Here is a 27,374-nt window from a genome sequence, read left to right on the forward strand (position 1 = left end):
TTACTTTACTACCTACCATCGTAAAAATTGTGACAGAAGTGGAAGACAACACTTTCCCACGGAACCCCTTTCCATTTCGTGAATATGGTCGCTGTTGATTTAATGGGAGAGAGTGTTAGGCACCTCGCAGAGAAAAGCGAGAAAGATCGGTGAAAAAGCTGTTTACCTTTATGTGCTTTGTTGGTATTGTATACTCTATGGAACCCATACTGAGAGGAAAAAATAGTAGCAATAGTAAGAAAAATTGTACTAGTAGAAAAAGTAGTAGTAGTAGTAAAAAGTAGTAGTAGTAGTAAAAAGTAGTAGTGGTAAAAAAAGTAGTAGTGGTAAAAAAAGTAATAGTAGTAGTAAAATGTAGTGGTAGTAGTAAAAAGTAGTGGTGGTAATAAAAAGTAGTGGTAGTAGTAAAAAGTAGTGGTAGTAGTAAAAATTAGTAGAATAGTAGTAAAAATTCGTAGAAGTAGTATTAGTAAAAAGTAGTGGTAGTAGTAAAACGTAGTAATAGCAATAGTAGAAATTAGTAATAGTGGTAGTAAAAATTAGTATTAGTAAAAATTTGTGATAGTAGTAGTAGGTACTTCGTATAATAGTAGTAAATAATTTGAGTAGCACGAGTACGTAGTAGGGATAGTATTGTAGTAGTATGTAAAGGTGGTAATAGTACTAGTAGCTGTTTAGTGGTCAGTAATAGTAATGTTTTTTTTCCAATAGGGGATCATCAAAGAGATTTTCTTACTCTGTTTTACTTTTATTTCTTTAATTATTTCGAATTAACTCTAAACTTAAAGTAAATAAGTTTGAAAATACAAAAAAATATGTACGATTTTAGAAATGGAAGGCCAATCAACAAACAATGAAAAAGATGTGAAAGACGCAACAATGAAAAGATGTGTGAAAACTTAAAATTTGGAACAAATTTTCACAACCTTCAATAAGTAAATATTTCAATAATTTCATTCCTTAAATTTCTTAATCACAATCTCTTCGTAGTAGGGCCGACAATTTAGGCGTACATTAAGGCGAGCGCACAACAAAAATATGCCCGACAATTTGCGATGTATCGAATAGATTTCCTCTGGTGGTGGACATAGGCGATGGGCGACCATTGTTGGTACTAAATGGGCGATACGTTCAGTGGTATTCTATTGGTGACACGTATAAAGTAAACAAAAAAATACGTTTCATATATACGATTTCAAAAAGGTTAAAAGAAAACTAATAGCACTTACTTGTTTACCAAAATCGAATTCGCCGTCAAAACAAAACATTTCGCCCAAAATCATTACGGCATCAACATGCGCCTCCTCCATTTGTTTGGTTTCATAGCCAGTGAGGAAGCCCATTTCACGTGACATGAGCAAAACACCCTCACGGTTGCCTTCCACGGCGTTTATAATTATCTGCAAAAAGTAATATATATAGTATTGAGAAGTAAAGTGTAAGCCAACTTTTGACAGACATACCTGTCGATAGTTTTGTATGAATTTCTTTTGATAAAAACGTGTGGAACCAAAATCAATCAACATTAAGCGTTTGGTATCAACGTCATAAAGAAAGTTCGACCAATTGGGATCTGTTTGCATGCACTCGATCTCGAATAGTTCGCGCAAACATAACTTGAGTACCGAGGAACCAATGTGATGGCGATGCTCATAGCTGAAAAATATTTAAGAATTCATATTCAATAATTTTGGCGTTAATAATAAATATTATTATATAAATGTATGCTCTGCTATAGGCAACATTCAAGCCAGTTTCAATATAAAAGTGGCAAATAAATTGATACTATTGTATGTTGTGCACATATTCACCTTAAATCAAAACACTTGTCCAGTGGCACACCGGGCACCAATTCTGTTGTGAGCACACTACCCGTAGTCAAATCTTTAATAACTGTAGGCACATAGTACTCGGTATAGGCCGCAATCATTTGCTTAAATTTTTCCGTATACTCAGCTTCGCGAGTATAATCTACTTCCCAATTTAGTTCACGCTTGGCTACCTACAATCCAAAGCAATATATTACATATATATAAATTCAAATTTTTGTTATAAGTTATTCGCAGGCACCTTAACCACATTGTCGATGAAAAAGCCGTGCGGGAAGACATCCCAAACTTTTAGCATGCCTACTAAATTATCAATATCACTCTCGATACTTTGTGCTACGCCAGGGTACTGAATTTTTATAGCCACTTGCATGCCGTTTTTCAATGTTGCACGATGCACCTGTACAATTAGAAATAACAATTTTGAAAATGTTTTTACAATAATGCTTTACAAACATTACCTGACCGATAGAAGCAGCAGCAAATGGTTTATTGTCAAAATTTTCCAATAGATCACGCCAGTCGGCACCTAATTGTGTGTTCATCACACGCTCCACCTGCCAATCTGGCATATAGTCGGCCGCTTGGCGTACACGTTCAAAAGCTTTTGCCAATTGCGGTGACACCACATTCGAATCTTGTATACTAAGTATTTGACCGATTTTTAACGCTGCACCACGCACCTTGCAAAGTGTGTCGACTATGCGTTCAGCATTGGCTGGACTAAGTAAGGCCTCTTTTAAATTTTTGGAACCGCCAAGTCCCAGTGCACCTTTGGTTAGTTCATTTATGGTGCCGACACCTAAACCAGCAAAAAGTCCACCAAAGGAAGCCATGCGACCTAGTCGACTAGATGGTACACGTCGTTGCTTAGCAACTTTGCTTAAAGTTGGTAGTTCGATTGCTGGCGTTTGTTGAGCAGCATCTGTCGTTGTATCCCTTTGTCCGGCAATAACTTTAAGTATATTCTCCACGTAAACTGTATCAGCTTTTATAGCGCTAGTTACAGGTTTTGTGACGCCAGTTGTAGGTGTAACTATGGTGCCCGCTGTTGCTGCTTCGGCGTTAGCAGCTGCAATCCCTTCAGTTTTTCGCACATTTTCATCTTTAACTTGCTTATGCTCTGTTGTTGGCATACGCAAACTTATATCACGATTTTTATTACGTTTGGATAGAATCTCTTCCAGTTCATTTAATGTTATCGAAGATATATCCAAGTGTGCAGCATCTAATTGGCCGGCCGCCTTACTGGTATCCACATTACTAACATTTATATTAACGCTACCACTGTTTTTCACGCCAGCTGTCTGCTGCTTGCCACCAACATTGCTGCCATCAAAAGCATCACCCATTGCACGCTGCAATTGTTGCTGACTCATACGCAAATCACCAGGCACTTTCGCAACAGCTAATTGACGTAAACCTTCAATTACAACACAAGTACGCTCACTGGTCTCCTGTAGCAATTGTTGTAATTTTTTCAATTCTTCGGCTGGTTGTTCACCAACTTTTTGAAAATAATTTGCGCTCTGTTGTAGATTACCTTGCAAAAGTTCACGTACACTCGACTGATTCCAACGGTTTTTACATAGTGCGCTCTGCTCGCGACATAACGCCTCTGCTACTAATTGTATGCCCCGCAAAACGGCAAGAGCATCTTGTGCCGAACGGGCCATACTTGTTTTCTACAGCGATGATTCACACGTAAAGAATTAAAATTGTTTTCGATTTGTTTGCACACAGAACATTTGTTTTGCTTAATTATTTTTGGAATTTATAGTTTTTTACATAATATTCTATATTAATGCGTGCTATTTTTTCATAACAGTTGCGAAACAAATGCAAATTTACACAAATGGCGCACAGCAGGTAAAATGAGGTTATGCCGTCAGTTTGACGAACAGCTGAGCGTTGATTACATATGAATGACAACGGTGTGGCAAGAATATTCGACCAACAAATGAAATGTAATTTTTTATAGCTTACGCTGAAATTTGTAAAAATAGAAAAAATTATTATAAAAATAAATATTAAAAACAAAAAATAGGGAAAACAAACATTAAAAAATATATAAAAGAAATTATAAGAAAAGTATTATTAAAAAAAATATATAAAAGAAATTATAAAAAAGTATTATTAAAAAAATATATAAAAGAAATTATAAAAAAGTATTATAAAAAAAATATATAAAAGAAATTATAAAAAAAGTATTATAAAAAAAAAAATATAATATTATAAACAAAATCTTATAAGAACAATTATTATAAACAAAATATTATAAACAAAATAAAAATTAAAAATTTTTAAAACGAACAATTTTTAATAATTCAAAAAAAATATTAAAAACAAATTTTTAATATTCAAAAATATATTTTTAAAAATTTATAAAGATATATAAAAAAATTATAAAAAGAAATATTATAAAAAAGGAGCGAAAAACGGATGTAAAGAAATATTATGAAAAATAAATATTAAAAAAAATATATTATATTAAGAAAACAAATATTAAAAAATATTGTATATATAAAATATTATAGAAAAATTTAGAAAAAAGAGCATTGCAAAAAAGAGTTGTAAAACTAAATAAAAATAAAAATTATTTTAGCAAAAATAAACATTGCAAATAAAAATACTAGGAATTACATATATAACAATATAAAGAAAAGGAAAAGTACAAAATAAATGAATTTCCATACACATATAAATTTTGTAGAATTGTTTTATTTTATTTTACAATATGTTTTAAGATATGCAAAACACTGTTTTAAACTTAACGTTCCCTTTTATTATTTGTATTTAGCACCGAATTTTACTTAATGAATATAGGTGACAATTAAGTAAATAAAATTTATTTAAGTATGTACAATAAAATTTCATTATAATAGGTCTTAAATTCTAACTATCGCTAGTTAGCAAAGTTTCTGCTGGAAAAGCGTTTCTTAACCCAAAAAACTAGCTGAAGAGAGTATAAGTTGAGAGTGTAAAAAATTGCGAGCAGCCAGTTTCTGCTAGTGAAATTGCTACTAGCAGAAAATATCTGCTGCCAAATGAAAGATTTGCTTTGATTTTGTTTATTTTCATTGTATTAAATTGTAAAAATTAAAATTCTTTGGATTGATTTTCAAGTGTTGATATGAAATGATTGTAAAAAATAACATTTTGAGATTTTCTTGCCAGTTTCTGCTGGTTTTCCGTTTCTTTACTTTTTCATTATTTCGGTCTTTGAGAGAGTAACTGTCAATTTTTTTTTCCTGATAGCTAGCAGCTACTAACAGTTAAGATACAAAGCTAATATTTTATGTAAATATTTTCAGTGATATAATTATTCGGTAGTGTGCTAATAAAATTTCAATATATGTAAGTACAGTAGAAATATGCTTAAAATTCCCAAATTATAAGCGCAACCGATTTTATTATTCATAAGTTAAACTAATAAAAAAAAGTTTAAATAATAATAAAGTTTTATGTAACTTTTACAAAAAAATCGCTTTTTTGTTTGTTAAATAGCGAATGTTACTATATGCAGACATATTTTATATCATATTTAATTTTTTATTTTTTTTAGCTACAATCGAGGCTTATATTGAATTTCCAAAAATATATGATAAACACTATGTTGTATAGTGTATTTCTTATATCACTTTGCATTAAAATTTTATATAAATTTAATTTACCGAATTTATCACGATGTTTACAATTTAGCTATTGTTTCAATACTAAATTATTTATTGTTATTCTAGTTTTCTATCACTGCGTCTTCGTTTTTATTCTCTTGGTCTTTATCACAACTCTCCACGTAATCTTTTTTAGTGCGGCCAGCGCGTTCAAACTCAGCATCCATTAGTTCAGCGGCATGTTTATACGTGACAGCTCTAGTAACCGGATCAAATATGCGTAAATGGGGATTTGGTAGTGTATTATGCTTTTGACCCAATGATGTATAACCCTCCTCATACAGGCGGCAGTAGGGCACTTGTCGCACGAATGTGTAATACCAAATATCACTATAGCTCCAATCGAGCAGTGGATTTATACGCATTACACTTGGCCAACCCACATCGGTAACCTAAAAAATGTTTTATATAAATACATAGTAATACAATGTAATCCAACAACAGGTATTTATAAATATTTTTGTAAACATACCTGCATAGCATTCAAATTCTCACAATATGGATCCGTGCGTCTAGTGCCCATAAATATAGCACGTATTTCAGGCTTCTCTTCGAGTATCTGCGTCAATACATCCTTTATACAACCTTTGCGCCTTATCAACTCGATATTATAGCGTCTTTCGCAATCTAGCACCACAGCTTCGACTTCTTCGAAACTGTTTTCCGTTTCAATATACAATACTGGAACGCGTATATGACTGATGCATTTGTTGCGTTTGAAGAAGGCTTGCAATAAATCCAGCAAAACAGTGCAATCTTTGCCGCCGTTAAACGATATCATCCATTCATCAGCTTGATACAAGTGCAGAGCTTGAGCAAAAAACTGGTGGAGCATACATTAACAATAGTTCTTGTTTAAACGTGTATATTACTTACAAAAAAGATATACAACTTACCGCAAAGGCTTCCTTTTCCAATCTTTCAACACGCCCTATAGCACAGTGATCCGGTTTAATATTTTCTGTCTCCGTTGTTTTGGCAAGGAAGGAACTGATAAGAGCATCGCGTTCAGAGCGTTTAATTTGTTTGGACACACAGTGCAGCAAATTACCGATATTCGTCATTTTTTTAAACTATTTTATAGCGTACGCTATAGCTTAACTATTGTTTTCTATAAAATATCTGAAAGTTAAATAAATTGTAAATGCAACTTTATTGCTACGACACCACTGATATGAAAATGCCAGTTGGATGCTATAAAAAAATTCACCCTAGTTTAAGATTGAATAACAACCGAATAAGCAGGTATATACAATAAATATGGTGGTTTAACAAACGATTTTTAAAACCACTTTATATTTCAAGTATTTTCTTTGTACGTGCGACGTGCAACTATAGATAATGTGTGAACGAAAAAATTTTGTCACATCTGGGTACTTTAGTATAGCTCGGAATCAACAAAACTTTTCTATAATGAGCACTGATTTAATTATGCCACTAAAGTTAATTAAAATGGAGTGTAAAAATAAGCATGCCCATCTGTATAAATATCACAATGACACTTAATAAACATGCTGATTCAGTTGAGAATTCAAGCACAGTATCGGATACATTACAGATTAACCCCAGCATGGTGCTGCTGTACGCAACTTCATTTATTAATTTTATATTTTATAAAAAACAAGATGATTTTGTAGAAAACGTTCATATTTCTTGATAGTAAAGTTACATCACATTAAAATGCTCTCAAATAATGACATCTCTTTATCAGTTCGTTCTAATCAAGCGCTATATGTATGAAAATTGGACTCACCACAACTTCAGCACCATAGATTGAAAGCGCCGCAAGTTTTTTAATGAAATTTATGTAATTTTAACAACTTTCTACTTCATCGCTTTCTTTTTTTGCACTACTCTTCGAGAATTTTTCAACAACAAAGCATGTTTCTAACCGACGGTACTTGCTGCACGAAATAAATATTTTTGTAACACAGAAAGTAGCAGTTGCGCGTAAGTAAAATCGGCAGTTGAATCGAAATAAAATTTAATCTAAAAGCTCTGTAGAATATATATTTTTTTATATCTTTTCACGTTTTGACAGCAAACATTTAGCCAACACAGCTGATTGGATTTGTGTACAGCAGATATTTGACATTGAATATATGTAGTCTCGATGCATACCTGTCTTAGTGTTGTAGCTATTTGAAGTACCGAGTACGGGTATTGGACCTTCTTTATTAAGTTAAATTACAGCGTATAATATAGCTTAAGATAATATGAATCACTTTACCATATAAATAAATAGTAATATATATACAAAAATATGAAAAATATTTTTAATACAATTAAAAAAAGTTGAAAATGAACGATAAAATAAATTCCGAGCGATTCAATTAAAAATAATAACCGAATGAGTGCGTCGATTTTTTTTAAATAAGTTAAATTAATAATAATTAAATTAAATTAACTAAAAATAAGCATTTAATGTCCAGCGCTAGATGGACGTACATGATCGACGCTCTCGTAAAAAGTTTTAGAAATCCAGACTACCCCAGAGCAAAAAAAAAAAAAAAAAAAAAACAACAAAAAACGTATAATTTGAAAAAAAATATAACACATAAATTTTAGCAAAAAAAAAACTTTTAAATATTCAAAAAAAGCTAATTTTATTAAATATAATTTTATTTACTTTTTACATTAACACCCTTGTATATATGTATGTATGAATACAGTTAAAGCTCAATTGCTCACCCTCAAATATTATATGTGCTTAATTTGAATTTCGATATGAAAATTGTATTTTTTAAGTTATCACGTTCAACAGCGCAACACCGTCATTATTCATGTTAAGACCGAGTATGTATGTATGTGTATTTGTGCACGCTTTATGGTTTAGTCACAACGAAGATGTTTAAGATCGCCTGATTTGAAATGGCACACGCTTAGCATTTTAAATATGTGGGAGACGGGTTTTTTCGTCAACTTAAATCTTGTATACAGATGTGTGTGTGTGTGTATGTGTTTATGCATGTAGGCCAAACAATAGTAATAAATCAAAAAAAAATAATAATAAAACTAAAAAAAAACAAATAACAATTAAAAATATTAAAAAATATAATTAAATAAAAAATAAAATAATTAAAAAATAAAATTAATTAAAAATAAAATTAATTAAAATAAAAGCAAAAAAATAAAAAAATTTCTATTAAAAAAATATATTAATTAAAAAATTATTTAATTAATTAAACATCTGAGTTTCCCAAAAAAATTTTAATTTGAAAAAAATTTATTTTTTATATTAATTTTAGTTAATTTTTTTTTTATCTATTTTTCATTTATTCACGCTTTATGCCGTTGTAGCGCAACCGCACCACAATTATCTTATCATTTAACTGCTAACTATTTGATTAGATTTTGGTCAGAGAATACGAAATGATAAGAGCTTGGAAGTTGTTGTCTCATTTGTCATGCCTAATCAAAATTGTACTCTCAACCAAACTTAGATATGCATGTATATAAGTAAGTATATATATACTTATATATAGAAATGCTATTTTTAAATGTCACGCATTAACTGAAATTAATAACTATTTTGTTGGTCCATATCTTAGAACTGAGTTGGCCCGCTTACCAAGTGCTACGGCGTTTTTGTCTATTGGAAAACAGCTTGTATGGTATTCGAGTCACCTTAAGTTCAACGCCTGACGCCGTCTTTATCTAAATGAGCTTCGAGGACGTGTTGGTGTATCATTTTTTTTTTTTGGCAGTAGTTTGCCTACTATATGTGTGTATATATGTACATATGTATATACACTTATAAGCTAATATATCGGATGTAACCTCAAAATGTGAGCTTACATTGTTGACAATAGCGTCTTAGGATCTCATTGTTATTGTTGTTATTATTATACAATATTTTGGTCATATGGAAATTCGGGTCCATTGCAGTTTCGCGATTCCGGCTGTGTTGAGAACCGACTTAAATCTCTTACCCCCTGACCATTTCGTAAAGCTTAGAGAGCAGAAATAGTCGCAAGCTGCTAAATGCGTAAAATTTGCTGGAAGACGTGACTTCTCTTTGCGATAAGCTCAGTGTTTGATGTCTCTCTTAACATATTACCGCAAAAACCTTTTGCAGAGAGAACGCTTTTAGCATTACTCGGGCCATATTCTCGTGAAAACCACATATTTCCGTTATTCCTTGTCGATTGTGATTTGTGTATTGAGTTTCAGCTAATTCTTGGCACTTTCGCAAAGAAGCAGCTTCAAGAGCTATCAGCTCGCATACAAACATTTGCATAGCAAGCCAAGAATGTACAAAGGTTTCTACTTTCACGATACGCAATGCTTGTTACCGCAATCTTGAGCTTCTGTGACTTATATAAGCTCTTGTCAGCCAATTTAGTCCATACATACTCGTGTTAATACATAGGTGCCTTACGTCTCGGTGCCAATTTTGTAAAAAACATTCTCGTAGTACTACGAAACAGAGCAGCCAGTGTCGCATGCATGGTTGTTGAAATCAGGAACTCCACTCAACTAACTTTTAATCAAGATCTGCTTATTTGCTATTTACACCAAGCCTAAATTGAATAACCTTATTTACTACATAAGATCACAAGAAAAACCATTAGGCATAAAATTCTCTTATTATAAGAAATGTCAGTTATGTGAGTGCCACTTAGCAAAAATTCGAAATTTCTGATGAACTTGAATTTTTTGCTTAATTTTTTTTTTAACTTCTGTTTCGTTATAAACATTTCCTGCAACATTTTAATTGACACTAATCTGACATTTTATTTAAACGCCATTGTCAATTTGAAAATTATAACCAGCTGCGTGCTTGTCAGCTGAAAAATTACAACTTTTAGCTCCGCTAAATTGTGCTTCATTATTAATTATTTATAAATAGATGTTCACTGTTCTCACCCATTCTCCAATTCCGCCTTAATGCGAATTTAACGATGATAATGCCAATTATTTCACCACGTTTTTCTCAACAGACAATACACGTGAAAGGAAGAATAACAAAATTTTGTGGTAAACTAACAACACCGACCACTTTTATAAGCGAGTTGACATTGAAATGTTGTTAAGAAATTGTAAGAAAAGTTATTCTTCCTGCGTGCTGGTAGATTGAAGTTTATTTTTGCAAATATAACTCCGAAGATTAACATAACCTCAAATCGTTTACGTAGAATATTTGTTATCCGTCCTTCTGCTTTTGAAAGAAATTTGTTATAACCGTATCTTAACGTTAGCTGTTGATTTCTCTAAAGCTGCAATTTTGGTAACCTTTCAAGTATTTTATGGGGCATCAGATTGAGCTCTGACACATCGGCAGGTAATAGCGAGTGTATTTTTACTTCTTCAAAACTTGTAGAGCCAGCGAGGTGTGAATTATGTAGAATGTAGCAAAGTTCGTAAGCGGTTCCTTTCAAGTACATGCCTTTCGCCTCTGAGTTTTTGCCCTTAAGAACTCGACTTTAAGTGATGTCTAGCATTCAATGCCAGGATCGATAGTACTAAGATGACTGTTCGATCTGAATCTAAAGTACTAAGAGGATTGGAAAGTATTTATATATGTCTCTCTCTGCCATACCAGAATCACTGAACTTATACAAATATGTAGCTATCGTGACATCAGTTTTATCAAGATCACAAAGTTCAATATTTTTATATAGTAAACTTATAGGCAATACATAAGCTTTGTCTGATGTCTTATGTCGTATTTTAATAGTCTTAAAAAATATGACACTTGTGAGCACCCCTTAATCGTTGTATGTCATATTGTGTAAAATTTCTATGTTTCACCAGCTGTTAGTATAATTAACAATGCCATGAGAAAATGACAAAAAAAAAATTAAAGCTTCTTAATGTGAAAACTTTCTTTATGTTGAAACGGCGGATTTTTGATTTACACTGCATTAAAATCATTTCCAACCACAAAAACAACAAAATATTTTTATACAAGTATGTCACTTTTCTTCAACTTTATTTAGCTGAATAGCGTGGCTTCCTTCCATATTATTAAAGAAATTGAAGAAATTTGTGCAATGTATTAATTTTAGACACTTAAACGTCAACAATAAAAAAAGTAAACAGATACAGCTGATAGAATTACACACTCAAAAAACATACCTCACCGTGTTGTATTTGTCGTATTTCAATTTTACATGGGACACAACAACAATGTTGATATGACAGTCATAAAAAAATAAGACAATATGACGATATGACACAATATAACATCTTGTGAATACCCTATTTGTTTTATATTTTTGAGATGTGAGAGCTAACTACAAGTATAGCGAAGTTGCTGAAGGTAAACGCGTCAAAATAGCTAGAAAATTTTATAACAGCATATTTTTGAACGCTTTGTGTGTGAATACCAACATTTTTGATGTCTTCAACTTTGACCTTGTCGAAATCATTATGGCTTATTGAAAAAGCAGCTCAATCTTTATCAAGCAATATCTTATGTGAAGAGCACTTTTTCTTTCACTTTCAAGGTCACAGCGAATTTCGTTTACGTAATACAGTGTTACACACCAAACGCATAAAAAAACAACAATAGAAGCAAAGTAAGCGCTTCAATAAAAAAATCGGTCACGTGTGGGAGTACACGATTACATAAAATGCAAATTGCTTTCAAGTGATAATTGCTAAAATTTTAAAGTGACAATTGAAAGTGGAAAGCAATAAATAGCAAAAAAGAAAAATATTTTATAAAATATATAAGTTAAAAAAAGTACAAAAATTAACAAAAAAAATATATAAAACTTAAAAAAAAATTAAATGAATGGAGCGTGAGCTTGCAGTTTCTAAATAAAATTTATGAAAATTTAAAAAAAAACAACCACGCAAGCGAAGCAGTAGCATTTTGACAGTGATTGAATATTTTTATAAATATGCTATCATATAAAAGCATATATGAGCATACATATGACTATGTATATAGGTATGCATATTTATATTTATTGATCACACTGCGCAGGCGTCGCAGCAATAAATTTTGTCGCATAAATTTATTAGAGCAATTTTTTTTTGTAAACAATAATTTTTTATAACTGTTTACCTATAATTTTGTGTTACTTTATTGTTTTAATAAAAAAATAATAATAATTGGGAAATTTAAATGGTTAAAAGCAAACTCGTCTTGTACAATGTATATAAAAATGTTAGCTCGAAGCTTTGTAGACAACATTCACGAGCTGTCTTTAAGTCACAGTAGTACGGAGTTTAATATTTAAAAAGGATTTTTTAGTGTTAAAATTTGCTGCAATGAATTGCGCGGTAAGTGTGGAAATGAAAAAGGAAAAATTTTATAAAAAGCATAAAAATTGCGAATTGGTGGCAAAGAGTGTAAAAATTGTATAAATAATGGAGAAAATTTAAATTTATTTAAATTAAAAAGTTTACATTTAAAAAAAAAATTAAAAATTAAAAATTTATTTAAAATAACTATACTTGCAACATTTTACAAAAGTGTAACAAATATGCAAAAATTTTTGCTAAGCATAAAATAAAGCAAAATTTTATATAAAAAACGTATTAAAAAAAACAAGAGAAAACGTTAACTTCGGTTGCACCCAAGCTATAATACGCTTCACAAATGCAGAATATTCGTTACTAACATAACTTTGATCAGTCACTTTGTATGGCAACTTATTGCTAAAGCGACTCGAACTGAACAATTCCTTTGGATATTGCATTATTGTCTTAGGCAATAACCCTTGTGAAATTTCGTGAAGCTACCTCCACAAATGAAAAAGTTTTCTATACAAGCACTTGACTCCGATCGTTCAGTTTATATGGCAGGTATAAGCTATAGTGGTCCAATAACGTCAACTCAGACAGATGAGCAGTTTATTGCAGAGAAAAAGACGTGTGCAAAATGTCAGAACGATATCTCAAAAACTAGTTCGCGTATATACAGACAAACGGACAAACGACGGACATGGCTAAATCGACTCAGCTCGTCATGCTGATCATTTACATATATATATTTTATAGATTATTATTACAACAAATTAAGAAAATACTATATTTTAAACCTGATTCTACCTAACGTCATCCTATTTATTTATTTATTTATTTAACTATATATTTATCCGAAACCGATTACATACAACATAATAAAAGATATTTGTCAAATTTTTCTACTCTTCTGTCTCACAGTATATTTGCTATTTATCGCTCTGCATTGGCACAGCTTTAGCTGTGCTCTATAATGGTGAAGCGCCTAAGCCGAATGCCGAAACTGTTGTCAGTGGGCTTCAACAACAACATACGCTGCAACAACAAGAACGTCTGCAACCACTAACACTTCCTGGTTATCATTACAGTGGACCAGCCGCAACAGCGCAGCAAGCATTCAACGGCTATCGCTACAGTGCGCCAGCAGCGACAGCAACTGAAACTACAACAACCACAACTACAGTCAGGCCATCAACCACAGCAGCGCCTACGCAACCTGCAGCTATTGGTTATATTTATAACAAGCCATTGGCCGAAAGCTATAACGGACACACCTATTTCGACGCTCCCCACTATCAGCAGAGTCAGCAAACGCTCGCTTTGGCGGTCAGCAGTGATGCCGATGTACGACAACAATTACCTTTGAGTGCCGCGCACAGTTATTATGTGCCACAATCGGAAGTTGTCAACAGCGGGCATTTTGAAGCGATGAAACCCAAATTCTTTGTGCAGCGCATTGTGGCAGCTGCCACCGAAGCGCCACAAACGTTGACGCAAACCGCGCAGGTCGCAAAGGAACAACGCAATGACGATGCTATTATGGCTTTGGGTTATAACTATGCGCACCCGACGAGTGACGCTGAAATGACAGCTGGTGCGCCAGCCTCCTATCAGCAAGCATTTCAACAGTTCGCTGACTATTTGATATGGCAAAGAGCGCAGAGCAAGCAGCAGGAGCAAACGCAAACGGAAGAGAAGCAGCAACAACACACAATACCGCACACGACACAAGCTTACGATGGTGCTGCGCTGCAAGAATTTAATTTCCCCTCCGCTCAGAGGCAATACGAGTCCGCAATAGCGTCAAGCCTTATTCAAGCAACGCCACAAGCTGCGTCAGTGACTTTCGCTAGAGAAAGTTACGCGCCAGCTGCGGCAGTGCCAGCAAATACGGTTGCAGCGCCGCAAGCCACAAATCTATTAGCTTCAGCGCCAGCGCCAACGCTAGTTTTGGTCGAAAGACGTCCGTTGAGCAACGGCGTACTGCTGAGTGGTGACCGTTTCACATCGAAGCATAACACTGCCGAGTACTATATAGAAAGGCCGTCCGAATCATTCGAGTTGCCAACTTACAGTACCATGGAGATGGCATCAACTCTGGAATTGAGCTCAAATCACGACCAAAGCGCTAGCCAGAGCTATGCACAAATCAATGCTGAAAAGCTTGCGCAACAGTCGTCGGATAAGCAAGTGTACCACAATAATGTAGCGCAGGCAAATGCACCGTATTTCTATGAGCCAGCCAAGCAGTTTGCGCAAACTGCGCAACATCCCTTGCAGCTCCAACAACAACGGGACAGGCCAACGCAGCAAGCGTACGTGATGCAAGAGCAAAGCCTCGCTGCAGCGGCGCAGCAGAAAGAGTCGTTGGCAAAAGCACAACAACAAAGCCAACAATTAGTTAGTGCCAAAAAGCTTGCGCAAACATTTGCACAACTAGCAACAGATGCAACGAAAACTCAAAAGCCTCAACCAAATGACGCGTGGTTTGCAAAAATACCACAGTGGCCGCAGAACGTGGCATTGCAGGTACAGCAACAACAGCAACTATCACAGCAACGGCAGCAACCATTACAACAACATTTGATACAACAACAACAGCCATTGTATAGTCGTTTTGTTAAGCCGTTAGGGCAAACAGCACATGAACTGGGACAGTTGCAGTCAATCGCACAGCAACAATATCGCTTGCAACAACAACATCAATTGCAGCAACAACAGCAGTCGAAAAAGCAAAATAATTACCCAGAAGCGCAGTCACAGCCACGCCCTCAATCACAAAGTGAGCCGTCGACCTCAGCAGCCGCAGACACAGCAACCATATTGGAACATAGCTCTCAGCGCTTCACACAGTCCACACAACCCTCGCAAGTCAACACGCCCACAGCCGATTCCAACGATTTCTTCAATTTTGATTCGACTCATTTCAGACATCCCCATAGCACTTATGGTGTACCGTCAGAAAATACTAAGGCAGGCGGTTACAACTATCAACGACCAGTGGGTCATTGAAAGTGAAGCGATGATTTCTAAATTATAGTGCCTTCTTTAGTTAGCTGCGTTTTCATAAGTACCGTTATAATTCTTTATACTTTTACAAAAAAAATATATTAATTTTTACGAGTAAAAACCGTTATTTTGTCTGAGAACACTACCACGAGTATATAGCTGCAGTAAGTTAAAATATTTGGAGAAGTCTTGAAGTATAGTCTACAATTTTAAGCTTTCAAGTATTTTTCACTCAATCGGGTGGCTAAATGAATAAGAACACTCATTTGTCGATGCTAAACACTCAACTTCCCGAGTTTGTTATACAATTCCTAAATTTTCTCAAACTAAAAAGTTTTTAGTTTGCCGTAATTACGTTGTAGGTCACTTTGAGATGAAGCTAAAGGTCTTCTTTGGACAACGCAAATTATAGGTAGTTGATTCCAGTAAAATGGATCCGACTTGTTCCAGTTGCATCCCTCTGTCATATAGTTATGTTGAATCCGAACACATCTATTTGGTATGACAAAATCAAACGCCATAATTCCAGGCCACCCCCAAAGCTATCACCTCCAAGCAGGCGCTACGAGGCATTCATTGCACTTACGTATAGCTGTTTGATAGATCCACAAGCCTTACACATTTATATAATCCAATTGTGATCCACATCTTACAGTCGTTGGTATGAACGAGCCAAATTTCGAAATGTTTCAGATTCAAGTTTATAAAAACACAGGGTTTTGTAAAAGTCAAGTCAACACCATCGCATATGTCGTAATACACAAATTTCCACAACTGTGCTACTAGAGATTGCCAGCCATAATGATTACCAATGCAAAAACTCTATGCACATATGGAACGAGAGTGTCTTCAGCCGCACGCAATATATCCACCGTACAGTCTGATATCGGATTTCATTGCATCACTTAGCCATGACCATGAAACGTCAGCGCGCAGCAACTGCGTCAGCGCAGCAAAAGCTAATGTTGAGCTCTATATTATGTCACATAACTTTCACTGTCTACGTTTAGAATTACACTTCCTCCGGAACCGTAAGCGATGCCAAAGTCGGCAGGGCGTAATAAGAGACGGCGTGCTGGTGCTGTACAGCCACTTTTTGTCTCATATTTTCGCTACGGTTTTCCATCAAAACATTTACTTATGAATATGAAGTGTGGCATTTTGCAATAAAAAGAGACATGGCCATTGAGATGTGGTATAGTCAACGAATGTTGAGCACAACGAGCGGTTGCCAAGTAAATTTGACTAATAATACCACCTGCAGGACATCAATTCACATAATCTAAGGTAAGCAATAGGTACTAAAAAAATAAAACAAGGCATACAAATTGAAAATTGAGTCGAATTATGTGATAAATCTAGTTGTTTTGGAAACACGAAGTGATTCATGCTGAGAGACTCTCTCTATAAATTTTAAGAAAGTAAGAAGTCCGTTGTCGCAATATACCCGCTTTGCTTAGAGCAAGATCTTGAAGTTCGTTTATACCGAAGACCGCAGGTCGGAGAACTTTCCTTATAATGATGGCGTTGCGGTTCGAGGGCTTGTGGAGTCGCGACCTCTTCAATTTTTACTACATTTTAGACTGAAAATTTTTCTGTCATACAAGTGGAACGGCTCAAAGACTATACACACGGACACATGTGATTTTTAGAGATTTTATAGAGTAAAAGAACGACAAAAATAATCTCTACAATTTTTACTTCACAGTTCGGCAACATAAAACCGCTATTTAAGAAGCTGGTATTACTTGAACCAACATATAATTCGCGAAGAAAGAGATTAAGTCGTCGAAGAAAGGTTTAAACATATATGAACATGCAACTGATGATTTTGCTACTGCTGTGGCGCTGTTTGCTTTGCTTCGGCGAATCCACCATTACGCACGCCACCAATGTCAGCAAACGCCAATTGCAGTATGGTGGCAACTATCCACCGCCGAGTTACCAAGCGCATGGCAATCAGCAAGCCAACTACTTACTGCAAACACCACCATTGCTCTATGACCCCGGCTACAATGCACAGCATCTACACGAAATCGGCGCTGAGACTGACCACACAACGGACGCGGCAGAGCTGAGCACACCGAATGCAACGCAACCACTACAACAACGAACACCAACAAATCATGGTTTGGGCGCACAATTCGAAGCACCCCAAACATTTTCGCAAATTTACTTACCACACGGGTACGCAACAGGCGCACAGCTTACCTTGAGTCGTACAGCGCCGCATACCTTCCCTGGCGAAACGACAGTTGCATTGGCCGCGCGCAACAGCGGTCGCTCATACAGCACCAGTTCCACCTACTTTGTGCCAATGAGCTTGCTTTACCATCCAAATGTGGATTCACAACTACAACCGAGCATCTATGCTCAGCGTCTTGCACAGCAACCGCAACAAATGCAGGCATATAATCCACTATCCCCGCCGCCGCCGCTGCCACCAGCGCTCTATCAGCAATATGCGTTACAAGCAGCGCTGCCACCAACACAACCCACAGCAACGCCGTCAATTGCAGCACAGTCAACACAACTGTCACAACAGCAGCAACAACCAGCGCAGCAACAGACAATTTCACAACAACAAACATCGCTTGAACCACACGCCTTACCGCCGTTGCCACGTTTACCGCACTTGCTGCCGCCGTCAACCCCACCTTCCTCCTCACCGCTACCGCTCAATTTCCAGGCGCCTTTTCATCCCTCACAATTTCTCGGCTATATGCATGAACGCGATGCGCGTAATAGCGTCGCGTCTTCCACAGGGAGCACTGATGCACGCACGTCGCACCACACAAAAGCCTATACGGGTTATCCACAACCACAAGTTGAGAAGCCGATTTATGAGCATATGGCGAGCGGCGCAAAGCAGCAAAATTATCCAGCCGCCGTGGCGCGCTATGGCCGCTACATTTATATGGCACCGAATAGTGGCTACGCACTCTTCAAAGCGACGTAAAGCGCAAAAGGATGCAGAGCAGAGAAATATCAGGTGGAAGAAGGAGGTGAAGATAGTGAAAGTATTTACGCGAGTGGAAAATTAGTTGTGAGCGGTGACGGTAGCCAAGCGTCACAAAATAGGCGATGTCCGGATCCAGTATAGTCCTATAGTCCTTTATAAATCTAACATATAGTTTTAAAAGCAATTAACAGCTTACAACCACATGATATTTACAGTTATTGATGCACAAGGAATTAATAAAATAAGAAAATATTTTTTTTTAATTAGTGCTACGAACTTTACTGTATCACAAGGAGGTCTAATGACCCAAATGAACATCAGCTACACCATCCCTCCCCTTAAAAAAAAAAAAATAAGACTTTGCATCAGCATTCTAAATTATTAAATAATCGCTTGGATAGCATAGAATTTTCTGTCTTAATTCTGCTTGCAGTGTTTGCTATTTTGCTTGGATTTTACCCAACCCTTGCACTGAATTATTTGAAGCCATCCTATCAATGATATTTTACTAGCATTACTCATCGTCTACTGCCATATGCCCTGGACCATTATTGATATAGATACAGTTTGATACCAGAAAAGATTAATCGAACTGTAGATTACGAAGATTATCCGGACGTACAATGCACAACGGAGGAATCATAAACTGAGCTTGAGCTTCTGTCACTCACCTTAAAGCTTTGTTCTATCCCTTGACTTAAGAGCGTAGTCATGCCTAAGACCAAAACATGTCGATTATCTGTATGGCAAAACTAGACAAGATTCTAAGAATTATTTTCAACGGCAACTCACTATAGTCACCGGGAATTTGTAGAACATAGTTAAAGAAGTACCTACTAGTACTAGAAGAAACCGCAACAACTAAGCCTTATGCTCGCACTAAATGAACAGAGCGAAGGAGTTCTTCAATAATACTCGTCTGAGTACTGTTCTGCGGACCGAATATTGTTAATGTAGATTTCGCTTCCTAAAATCTGTGCTAAGAACATGAAATTATTAAGTTTTTTGTACTGCCATACAGTTGAGACCAAAGCAAAATGGATGCTGTTTTAGCAACAAGGTAGAAACCTCGTTTGGAACCTGACATTAAAACGATTGTATGGTTCCGAAGCGCTTAAGCGTATGTAGATCTAGACGATAGCTCGTCAAAACACACGCAGAATCCAAATCCCGACGGTTTCAATGTTGAATGCCACTTTAAACCATGTTCCTTTCATAGCTGATTTTTGTTTTGTAGTTGACAGTTCTTGAGTGGATGTAGGTGTTGATATCCAGGATTGTGCCGAAACGTAGACTCGACTGGGTTGAGAACCACACAAAGAGACGGGGATATCATCTAGTGAGATTTCCTTCCGCGAATTTATCGTTTAGAGGCGCTCATACTGAACTTATAACCGGCTTCTGAAGCAACATGGTAAACGGGCAGCACTTGCGTTGCCACAACAGTTGGGTCTACGTAACAAAAGTGTACCTGGTTTTTTATCCGGTCAAGGACTATGAACTCGGCAACATTCCTTTAAAGCTCTGACGTTTAGGCATAAAAGCAAATTCATCAAATCAATTCACTTTCAAACACTTTAACATTAGACGGCTGCTGTATATTAGACGGAGTTTAAAATACCTTACGTTTGTATGAAAAAAAATGTTAAATGGGTTTTAACAAACCGCAAAAACGCTATTACCTCAGTCGTTAACTCATGATTAATTCAAGTAGGCCCTCTAAACAAATTTCTTTTGCTGCGGTGGCGCACAAAGAGAAAGAAATACACTCACGCGTGATCTTAAGTTTACCATTTTTATACCATGCACGTGATATACCAATTAAGTTTGCAACGAAGTTTGTAACACCCAGAAAAAAATGTCAGATACTCTATAAAATATGTATATAAATGATCAGCTGAGTCGGTTTAGCAATGTCCGTTCGCCCGTCTATCCATCCATCCATCTGTCCGTCTGTCTGTATATATGCAAACTAGTCCGTCAGTTTTTGTGTTATCGATCTGTAATTTTGTATACGTCCTTTTATAGGCAAAAAGTTGCTCATTTATTTGAACCGCCGATATCGGATCACTATAGCATATAGCTGCCATACAAACTGAACGATCAAAATCTATTTTATTTAAAAAAAAAATTTTTATTTAACAAAATATCTTAATCAGATTTCGCATGGATTATTGTCCAAAGAAACGCTATAATCGCCGTATAAATTTTTCAAATCGGACCACTATAGCATATAGCTGCCATACAAACTGTACGCTCAAAATAAAGATAAAGATCTTTTTATACCCTTTCGTGCCATAAAAATGCACTTGTGAAGGGTATTATAGCTTCAGTGCAATCGAAGTTAACGTTTTTTTTCTTACCATTTTATTTAAATATTTTTCTTCGCTTTATGTACTCCTCTATTATTACTTTGCCATTTGCTGCTAACACACACATATAAACATATGTACGCGTGTGCCTACATCCTCTTTAATTGTGTTGTTGCTATTGTTTGACGGCTAACTTATACAATGTAATCATTTACATGCCGGCCGCATGCGGCTTACTTGGGCGAGTTTGTGGCTTGAGTCTTTCAGGCAGCATGTGTTTTTTTTTCTTTTTTCTTTTCTATTTTTTTGTTTGCGGCAAGCTGGCGTTTAACTGTAAGCCGTCTGTAGTTATTAACTGTACTTATTACCGCTGATTGTTATTACTCAACTGTGATTGTCGGTTGTAATGTGTAGCATGCGTCGTCTTTTGCAGCATTAATTTTCCTTCATTACTAAATAAAGACTTTTTAATTAATTTTCGCCGAAAATTTCCACAATGCGTATTTTTCTGGTAAACTTATATGTGGCTTTGCGTGTGTGCACCTTTGTGTATGTGTTGCCTATATGTGTATGTATGCGTTTACGCTTGTGACGGTATTTTTCTATGACATTAAGACAAATTAGTTTTAATGTACTGTTATTCGGCAATTAATTGGCTGATACGTCATTGGTTGTTTACCAATGCGCTGCCTACAAAGTGAGTTTTAACAGGGGAACAATTAAAACAACAAATATTTGTAAAAAATTGAAACCATAGAGTAAAATATAAAAAAGTCATAAATAAAAAATAAAAAAGGTAAAAATTAAAAATAAGTAAAACTATTTACGAAAATTAAAAAAAACAACGAAATTTATTTAAACTAAAAAAATAGATTTTTATCAATTAAAAACAAGACGCTAACTTCGGTTGCACCAAAGCTATAATACCCTTCACAATTACAAGGGTTCCTTACCTTCCTTCTGGGTGTTACAAAGTTCGTGGCAAACTTAATATAACCTGTTCAGGGTATAAAAATATAGTTTCATTTCAATTTCATTAAAAAAAAAATAATTGCTTTTAAATTTTAATATTTTAAAATACAATAATATAAATAAATTAAATTTTATTTTTACATTTTTTCTTATAATTGTTAATTCAACTAAATTTAAAATATTTGGGGAAAAGTGATTTTAAGAAATTATTAATAAAATTATTTTAGCAGAAACTAATTAAATAAAAATAGAGTAAAGTAAAAAATTTATTATAAATAAAAAAACACAAATTTTTATACAATTTAAAAAAAAAAGTTAGTATTATTAAATATAATAATAATAAATATTTCATAATTTTTTATTACACATACAGAATTTTTGTAATATTTTTGCTAAATAAAAAATATGTAATGAAATAAAAAATTTTACAAAAATATGAATTTTATAAAAATTTTAATTTTTATAAATTTTCAATAAACTATTTTAGCAAGAAATAAAAAATAATAAAATAAAAATATAATGAATTATAAAATTATTGTATATAAAAAAAATATAAAATTTATAAAAGAACGAATAAAAGAAGTTATAAAACTTACTTAAGAAAGCTGAAAAAACACAATAAACAACATTTCCGAAATTTAAATAAAATTAAAGTAATTGTATAGTTATATGAATAGAATAAATGATTTTAAAATTAACAAATATAATTAAGAATTAATAGTAAAAGTCTTTTATAAATAGAAAAAAAACTTAATAGAATAAAAAAAAAATTAAATAAAAAAATTTTTTTTGACAAAATTTATTTAAGAAAAATTTAAAAAAAAATAAAAAAAGAAATATTAAAAAAAATGTATTTTTTATAGCAAAAGTCTTTTAAAAGATGAATAGAATAAAAACAAGTAATTATAAAATAAAAACATGTATTTTGAAATAATTTATTTAAGATAAATTAAAAAAAACATTAAAAAAAGCAAAAATTACAAATTTTTATAGTAAAAGTCTTTTATAAATTGAATAAAAAATTATTAGAATAAAAAAAATGACAAAACAAAAAAATTACTTTAAAAACAAAATTGATTTAAGAAAAATTAAGCATTCCAAAGAGGAAAATTGAAAAAAAAAATTATTTTTATAATAAAAGTATTTTTTAAATTGTATTAAAATTACTAGAATAAAAAAAAATTATTAAATAAAAGCATGTGTTTTAAACATAATTAATTTAAAAAAATTAAAAAAAAATAAATATTAAATAAAGAGAAAAGTTTATTTGTTATAGTAAAAGTATTTTATAAGTTGAATAAAAATTAATAGAATAAAAGGAATTACAAAATAAAAAAATCAGTTTTTAATAAAATTGATTTAAGAAAAATTAAAAATTCCAAAGAAAAAAAATTAAAAAAAAGAAAGATTTTTTTTTTATAGTAAAAGTCTTTTATAAATTGAATAAAAATTAACGAAATAATTAATTAAATAATTATGAAACAATATAAGTGTTTTTAATAAAATTTATTTAAGAAAAATTAAAAAAGAAAAAAATTTTGTTTTTCGCATATTAAAATTAAAAAAGAAATACTCAGAATTAAATAATATTAAAAATATATAATAAAAACTTTTATAAATTTATAAAAATATATTTTAGCGAAACGCAAGTAAGTAATATTAAAAAGCTTAATAAATTTGTAAAAAAAAAATATTTTGGGAAAAAGTAATTGAACAATATTAGTAATAGAACTTAAAATAATAATTATCAAATAACAATTAAAAATTTAATAAAATTTATTTAACAAAAATAAAAAAAAAATTAAACAATGAACAATTCAGCCAAAAAACAAGGAAAAACCTTTATCTTCGGCTGCACTGAAACTTCACAGGTGCACAGGAACTAGTGCGCATATATACAAACACACAGATGGAAATGGCTAAATCGACTCCGCTCGTCATAATAATCATTTATACATACATATATTTTATAGGGTCTCCAACCCTATTTTAGTAAAATAAAAATACACAAAAACTTAAAATGCATTTTTTTGCGAGCCAAAACTTAAAAAATATAAAACTAATGTAGGTCAATAAGGAGTTTAAAACAATATGTGGGCTGACATCACCAAGGGTCAGCTGCCAATATTTGATTTGGCTTCATCAAAAGCAAGCGCTCAACATAAAGATAAATGAAATAAATATAAAAAAAGATTTAGATCAAACTATGCCACAATATAAAACGAGAGAGCGAAGTAGAGAGATAGCGTAACTGAGCAAACGATAGGGAGCGCCACTACTTATTCCCAACTAAAAGATGACACACACAAAAATCTGTCGCACGGCATGCGGTTGCTCATACAACGTGGCGGCCAGGTCGTAGCACACCAAAGTTTCGTGTATAAAAACTAACGGCATAGTTGTATTAGGCATTAGTCGTGCAATTGTCGAAGCGGCGAACGGTTTATAGTGACGCGTATTGTTTACGATTAGTTAACGTTTAAATATACGCGCTGTAACTGGTAAAAGGATAACAAAGGATTTATGTAACGTTACAATTAGCGCAAAGCTATAGTACAGTAAAGAGTAAAATATTTCTATTATAAACGCGCAGTTATGAAATTCTTTGTAAGTGGAAAGCATTAATTAAGACTACAGTTAAAGAGAGTAAATTCATTTACATAAAAAATAGTGCAGAAAAATATAGAAAAAGTGCCGCAAATTACAAAACCGTTATTTATGAACTAAAAAAGGAGTTACTGCAAATAAGATGCATTAAATGAAAAAAAAATTTTATATAAAAATATTAAAAATCCATAAAAAAATATAATGCATTAGATTTCAGCAAATATTGTGCAGTTAAAATTAAAAAACAAAAAAAAATATTTATAAAAAATAATAACTCACCGCTTTTGACTATCTCCAGGTTTTCTACGGCGCCGCCGTAGTGCTGTTGGTGGTCAACGCCTGCGCGTCCGCTTCATCAAAAGCTGAACCGCGTATCAGCGTTGCAGTGAAGCCGAAACGTGAAGCATCACTTTCCAGCGGCTATCATGGACCATCCTATAAGTACTTACCGCCAGCACCTGCTTCGGTCGGCATCAACGCCGGCGGCTACAATACTTACAGCAGTCATGGCAGCAGCTCTGCTGGTTTCGGTGCAAGCGGTAGCTCTGGCTTAGGTTATGACTTTGGGCACTCAAGCGCGCCTAAAGTTGAAACATATATTGTGCAAACAGAGCCCACGCATAGCGTACACAGCAGCGGCAGCACAGGATACAGCAGTGGCAGCAGCAGCAGTCATCACTATAATGCTCATGGTAGCGCGAGCGTCGGTGGTGGATATCGTTACAGCAACAGCGCGCCACACTTCGCTGCTGGTGGCGCATCCTTGCTGGGTTATAGTGGTGTTAGCGGCGGCGGCAACTACAAGTATCACACCAGAGCGCGTCCACACGTGCAAACATTGATAATACCGGCCAATACATTAACGCATGGCGCAAGTGGCGGCAGCAGCGCCAGTCATGGAATTGGTTTTGGCGGTGCGCACGTATTACATTCCAGCAGCGGCAGTTTTGGCAACGGCGGTTATCAGTACGCACCTACATTTGGCAGCTCATTGCATTCATCAGCGGGTAGTGGTTTTGGTGGTGCGCATGGTTCCGCTTTTGCTGGCAGTCACGGCAGTGGTGGCGCAACTTTTGGCGGTCACTCGAGCGGTAGTCTTGGCGCACATGGCGGCAACTCAGTTACTTATAATTCACAGCAAGGTTACAGTTACAATAGTAATGATGCTATTAGCGGCGCCGCAGTTGCTTTGGGCCATAGTGCTCATGGCGGTCAACTTGGTCATGGTGGTAGTGGTGGCGCAACGGTTTCGTTCAACAATCAGGATGGTTATAGCAATCAAGAATATGCGCATAGCGCGCCCAGCATACCATCGACAAATTATGGCGTACCAGCTGGTCCGGCGGTATCGTCATATCACGGCGCTGCCGATGCAGGTAACTCATATCATAGCAGCGCTGACGAAACACCCGCCTATGCGGTAGGCCATAAGGGATTGGGATATTTTAGCTTTAGCGCCAGCAAACCACATGCTTTGAATACCAATTTTAATTCTGCCGGCAGTTCCGGTCACAGCGAACACAGCGGCAGAGCACCATTTAAGCCATCCACTCTTTTGGGCACCACTTATGAGGTCTCCGGTCCGGCCGCGCAATATTTGCCACCTACATCACCTGGTTACGAGTATCAGTCGCATACTGTATTGCAGGGTGGCGCAGCTGGCGCTGCAGCTGGGCATATAAATGAGCCGAATTCTGCATACTTGCCACCGGTTTCAACACCTGGCGGTAGCTATTTGTCGCCTCATCATTAAAGAGCGCGTCCATCCCCATCAGGAAAGTTTAGCTCACGGTGTTCGAGAACTACATCACTACTCACTTTTTATCGCTGCTTCTTATTTATTGACAGCTTACCGAAATTTCTATGTAAATAGTTTTAAATGTCTTTTTTTATTTTTCACGGATAAATATAATATATAAATAAACATATAAAATATAAAAAATTAGGCCAAAGCTTATATTGACAGTAACTCAGGCTTATTTTCATATGATACTCAGCTGAATATGAGCTGAATTCGAATGAAACTAGAAATGATGATAAATAGCACTAAGGTGGTATAATAAACTTGATCATTTTATTTTATTTGCAGCTGAATACGCGCTGAATTGCATATTTTACGAGCTTAAATGCTAACTAAAATTATAATCTTAGTAGTTCTCGTTATTAGCACAAACCTTTTGCTGTATATGCGCTGAATTGCATGTGAGGTACAAATAATTAGAAAACACTTCAAAATTAGTTTAATGTGCTCATAACTGTATTTATCTATTAGCATAGTAGCGCTGAATTTCATTTTTTCAATAAACTATCTAATGAAATACGCCAGTATTTATTTATAAGTATTTTTCATGCATGGCAAATACGCTGAATCGCAGAAGAAGTAACTTAAGTGTTGAAATAAATACTTTGCTGAATATATGGTGAAAGAAACGAAAATTTAGCACCATTTAAACACCTTATAATTTGCTAATAACTGCAATTAATAGCGCTGAATTGCTTTTTTGCAATAAACTATTTAATAAAATATGTCAAGATTTATTTATAAGTATTTCTCATTCACAAAAAAGGGGTTGAGTTGCTGAATAACTAACTCAAATTTTAAATAAATACTTTGCTGAATGTGTGCTGAAGGAAACGAAAATTTAGCACCAATTAAATACATTTAACGCAAGTAAAAACTATATTGGTTTGCTGAGATGAGTAGCTACGTGGCTGATTGTGCGCTTATTTCGATCAAATTCATTAAAGCATTTTTTTTAACATAATTAAAGTTCGAAAATTCGCTTATATTTTCTCTTTTTAAGGGCTG

General features: G+C 34.4%; 5 protein-coding genes across 7 annotated transcripts; 3 read left to right on the forward strand and 2 right to left on the reverse strand.

Moving 5' to 3' along the window:
* Positions 1-727: 727 nt before the first annotated feature.
* Coq8 (ubiquinone biosynthesis protein COQ8, mitochondrial) lies at positions 728-3,756 on the reverse strand. Its single transcript, XM_014235993.3, has 6 exons — positions 2,291-3,756; positions 2,071-2,229; positions 1,812-2,002; positions 1,464-1,656; positions 1,230-1,400; positions 728-1,142 (listed from the first exon to the last, which is right to left on the reverse strand). The coding sequence occupies exons 1-6, from the start codon at positions 3,503-3,505 to the stop codon at positions 954-956; spliced, it is 2,118 nt and encodes a 705-aa protein (XP_014091468.2). The 5' UTR covers positions 3,506-3,756; the 3' UTR covers positions 728-953.
* A 774-nt stretch (positions 3,757-4,530) lies between these two features.
* On the reverse strand, positions 4,531-7,560 carry Flad1 (Flavin adenine dinucleotide synthetase 1). Of its 3 annotated transcripts, none has more exons than XM_070110434.1 (4): positions 7,257-7,560; positions 6,400-6,614; positions 5,976-6,326; positions 4,531-5,895 (listed from the first exon to the last, which is right to left on the reverse strand). In XM_070110434.1, the coding sequence occupies exons 2-4, from the start codon at positions 6,565-6,567 to the stop codon at positions 5,566-5,568; spliced, it is 849 nt and encodes a 282-aa protein (XP_069966535.1). In that variant the 5' UTR covers positions 6,568-6,614; positions 7,257-7,560; the 3' UTR covers positions 4,531-5,565. The 3 variants fall into 3 exon arrangements, with proteins under 3 accessions (XP_069966535.1, XP_014091842.2, XP_069966534.1); XM_014236367.3 differs by having other exon boundaries at positions 6,400-6,625; positions 7,257-7,559; XM_070110433.1 differs by lacking the exon at positions 7,257-7,560 and adding an exon at positions 7,060-7,084 and having other exon boundaries at positions 6,400-6,625.
* Positions 7,561-12,424: 4,864 nt separating this feature from the next.
* Positions 12,425-15,833, forward strand: LOC106617952 (uncharacterized). The gene is made up of 2 exons (XM_036359674.2): positions 12,425-12,739; positions 13,625-15,833. The coding sequence occupies exons 1-2, from the start codon at positions 12,728-12,730 to the stop codon at positions 15,713-15,715; spliced, it is 2,103 nt and encodes a 700-aa protein (XP_036215567.2). The 5' UTR covers positions 12,425-12,727; the 3' UTR covers positions 15,716-15,833.
* Positions 15,834-16,917: 1,084 nt separating this feature from the next.
* On the forward strand, positions 16,918-18,900 carry LOC118680329 (YLP motif-containing protein 1). The gene is made up of 2 exons (XM_036359675.2): positions 16,918-16,999; positions 17,421-18,900. Exon 2 carries the CDS (start codon positions 17,523-17,525, stop codon positions 18,669-18,671), a length of 1,149 nt encoding a protein of 382 aa, XP_036215568.2. The 5' UTR covers positions 16,918-16,999; positions 17,421-17,522; the 3' UTR covers positions 18,672-18,900.
* A 5,485-nt stretch (positions 18,901-24,385) lies between these two features.
* LOC106617945 (loricrin) lies at positions 24,386-26,987 on the forward strand. Its single transcript, XM_014235428.3, has 2 exons — positions 24,386-24,565; positions 24,864-26,987. Exons 1-2 carry the CDS (start codon positions 24,554-24,556, stop codon positions 26,316-26,318), a joined length of 1,467 nt encoding a protein of 488 aa, XP_014090903.2. The 5' UTR covers positions 24,386-24,553; the 3' UTR covers positions 26,319-26,987.
* The last annotated feature ends 387 nt before the right edge of the window (positions 26,988-27,374 follow it).

This window comes from Bactrocera oleae, chromosome 5, assembly GCF_042242935.1.
Source record: "Bactrocera oleae isolate idBacOlea1 chromosome 5, idBacOlea1, whole genome shotgun sequence".
Classification (NCBI taxonomy): domain Eukaryota; kingdom Metazoa; phylum Arthropoda; class Insecta; order Diptera; family Tephritidae; genus Bactrocera; species Bactrocera oleae.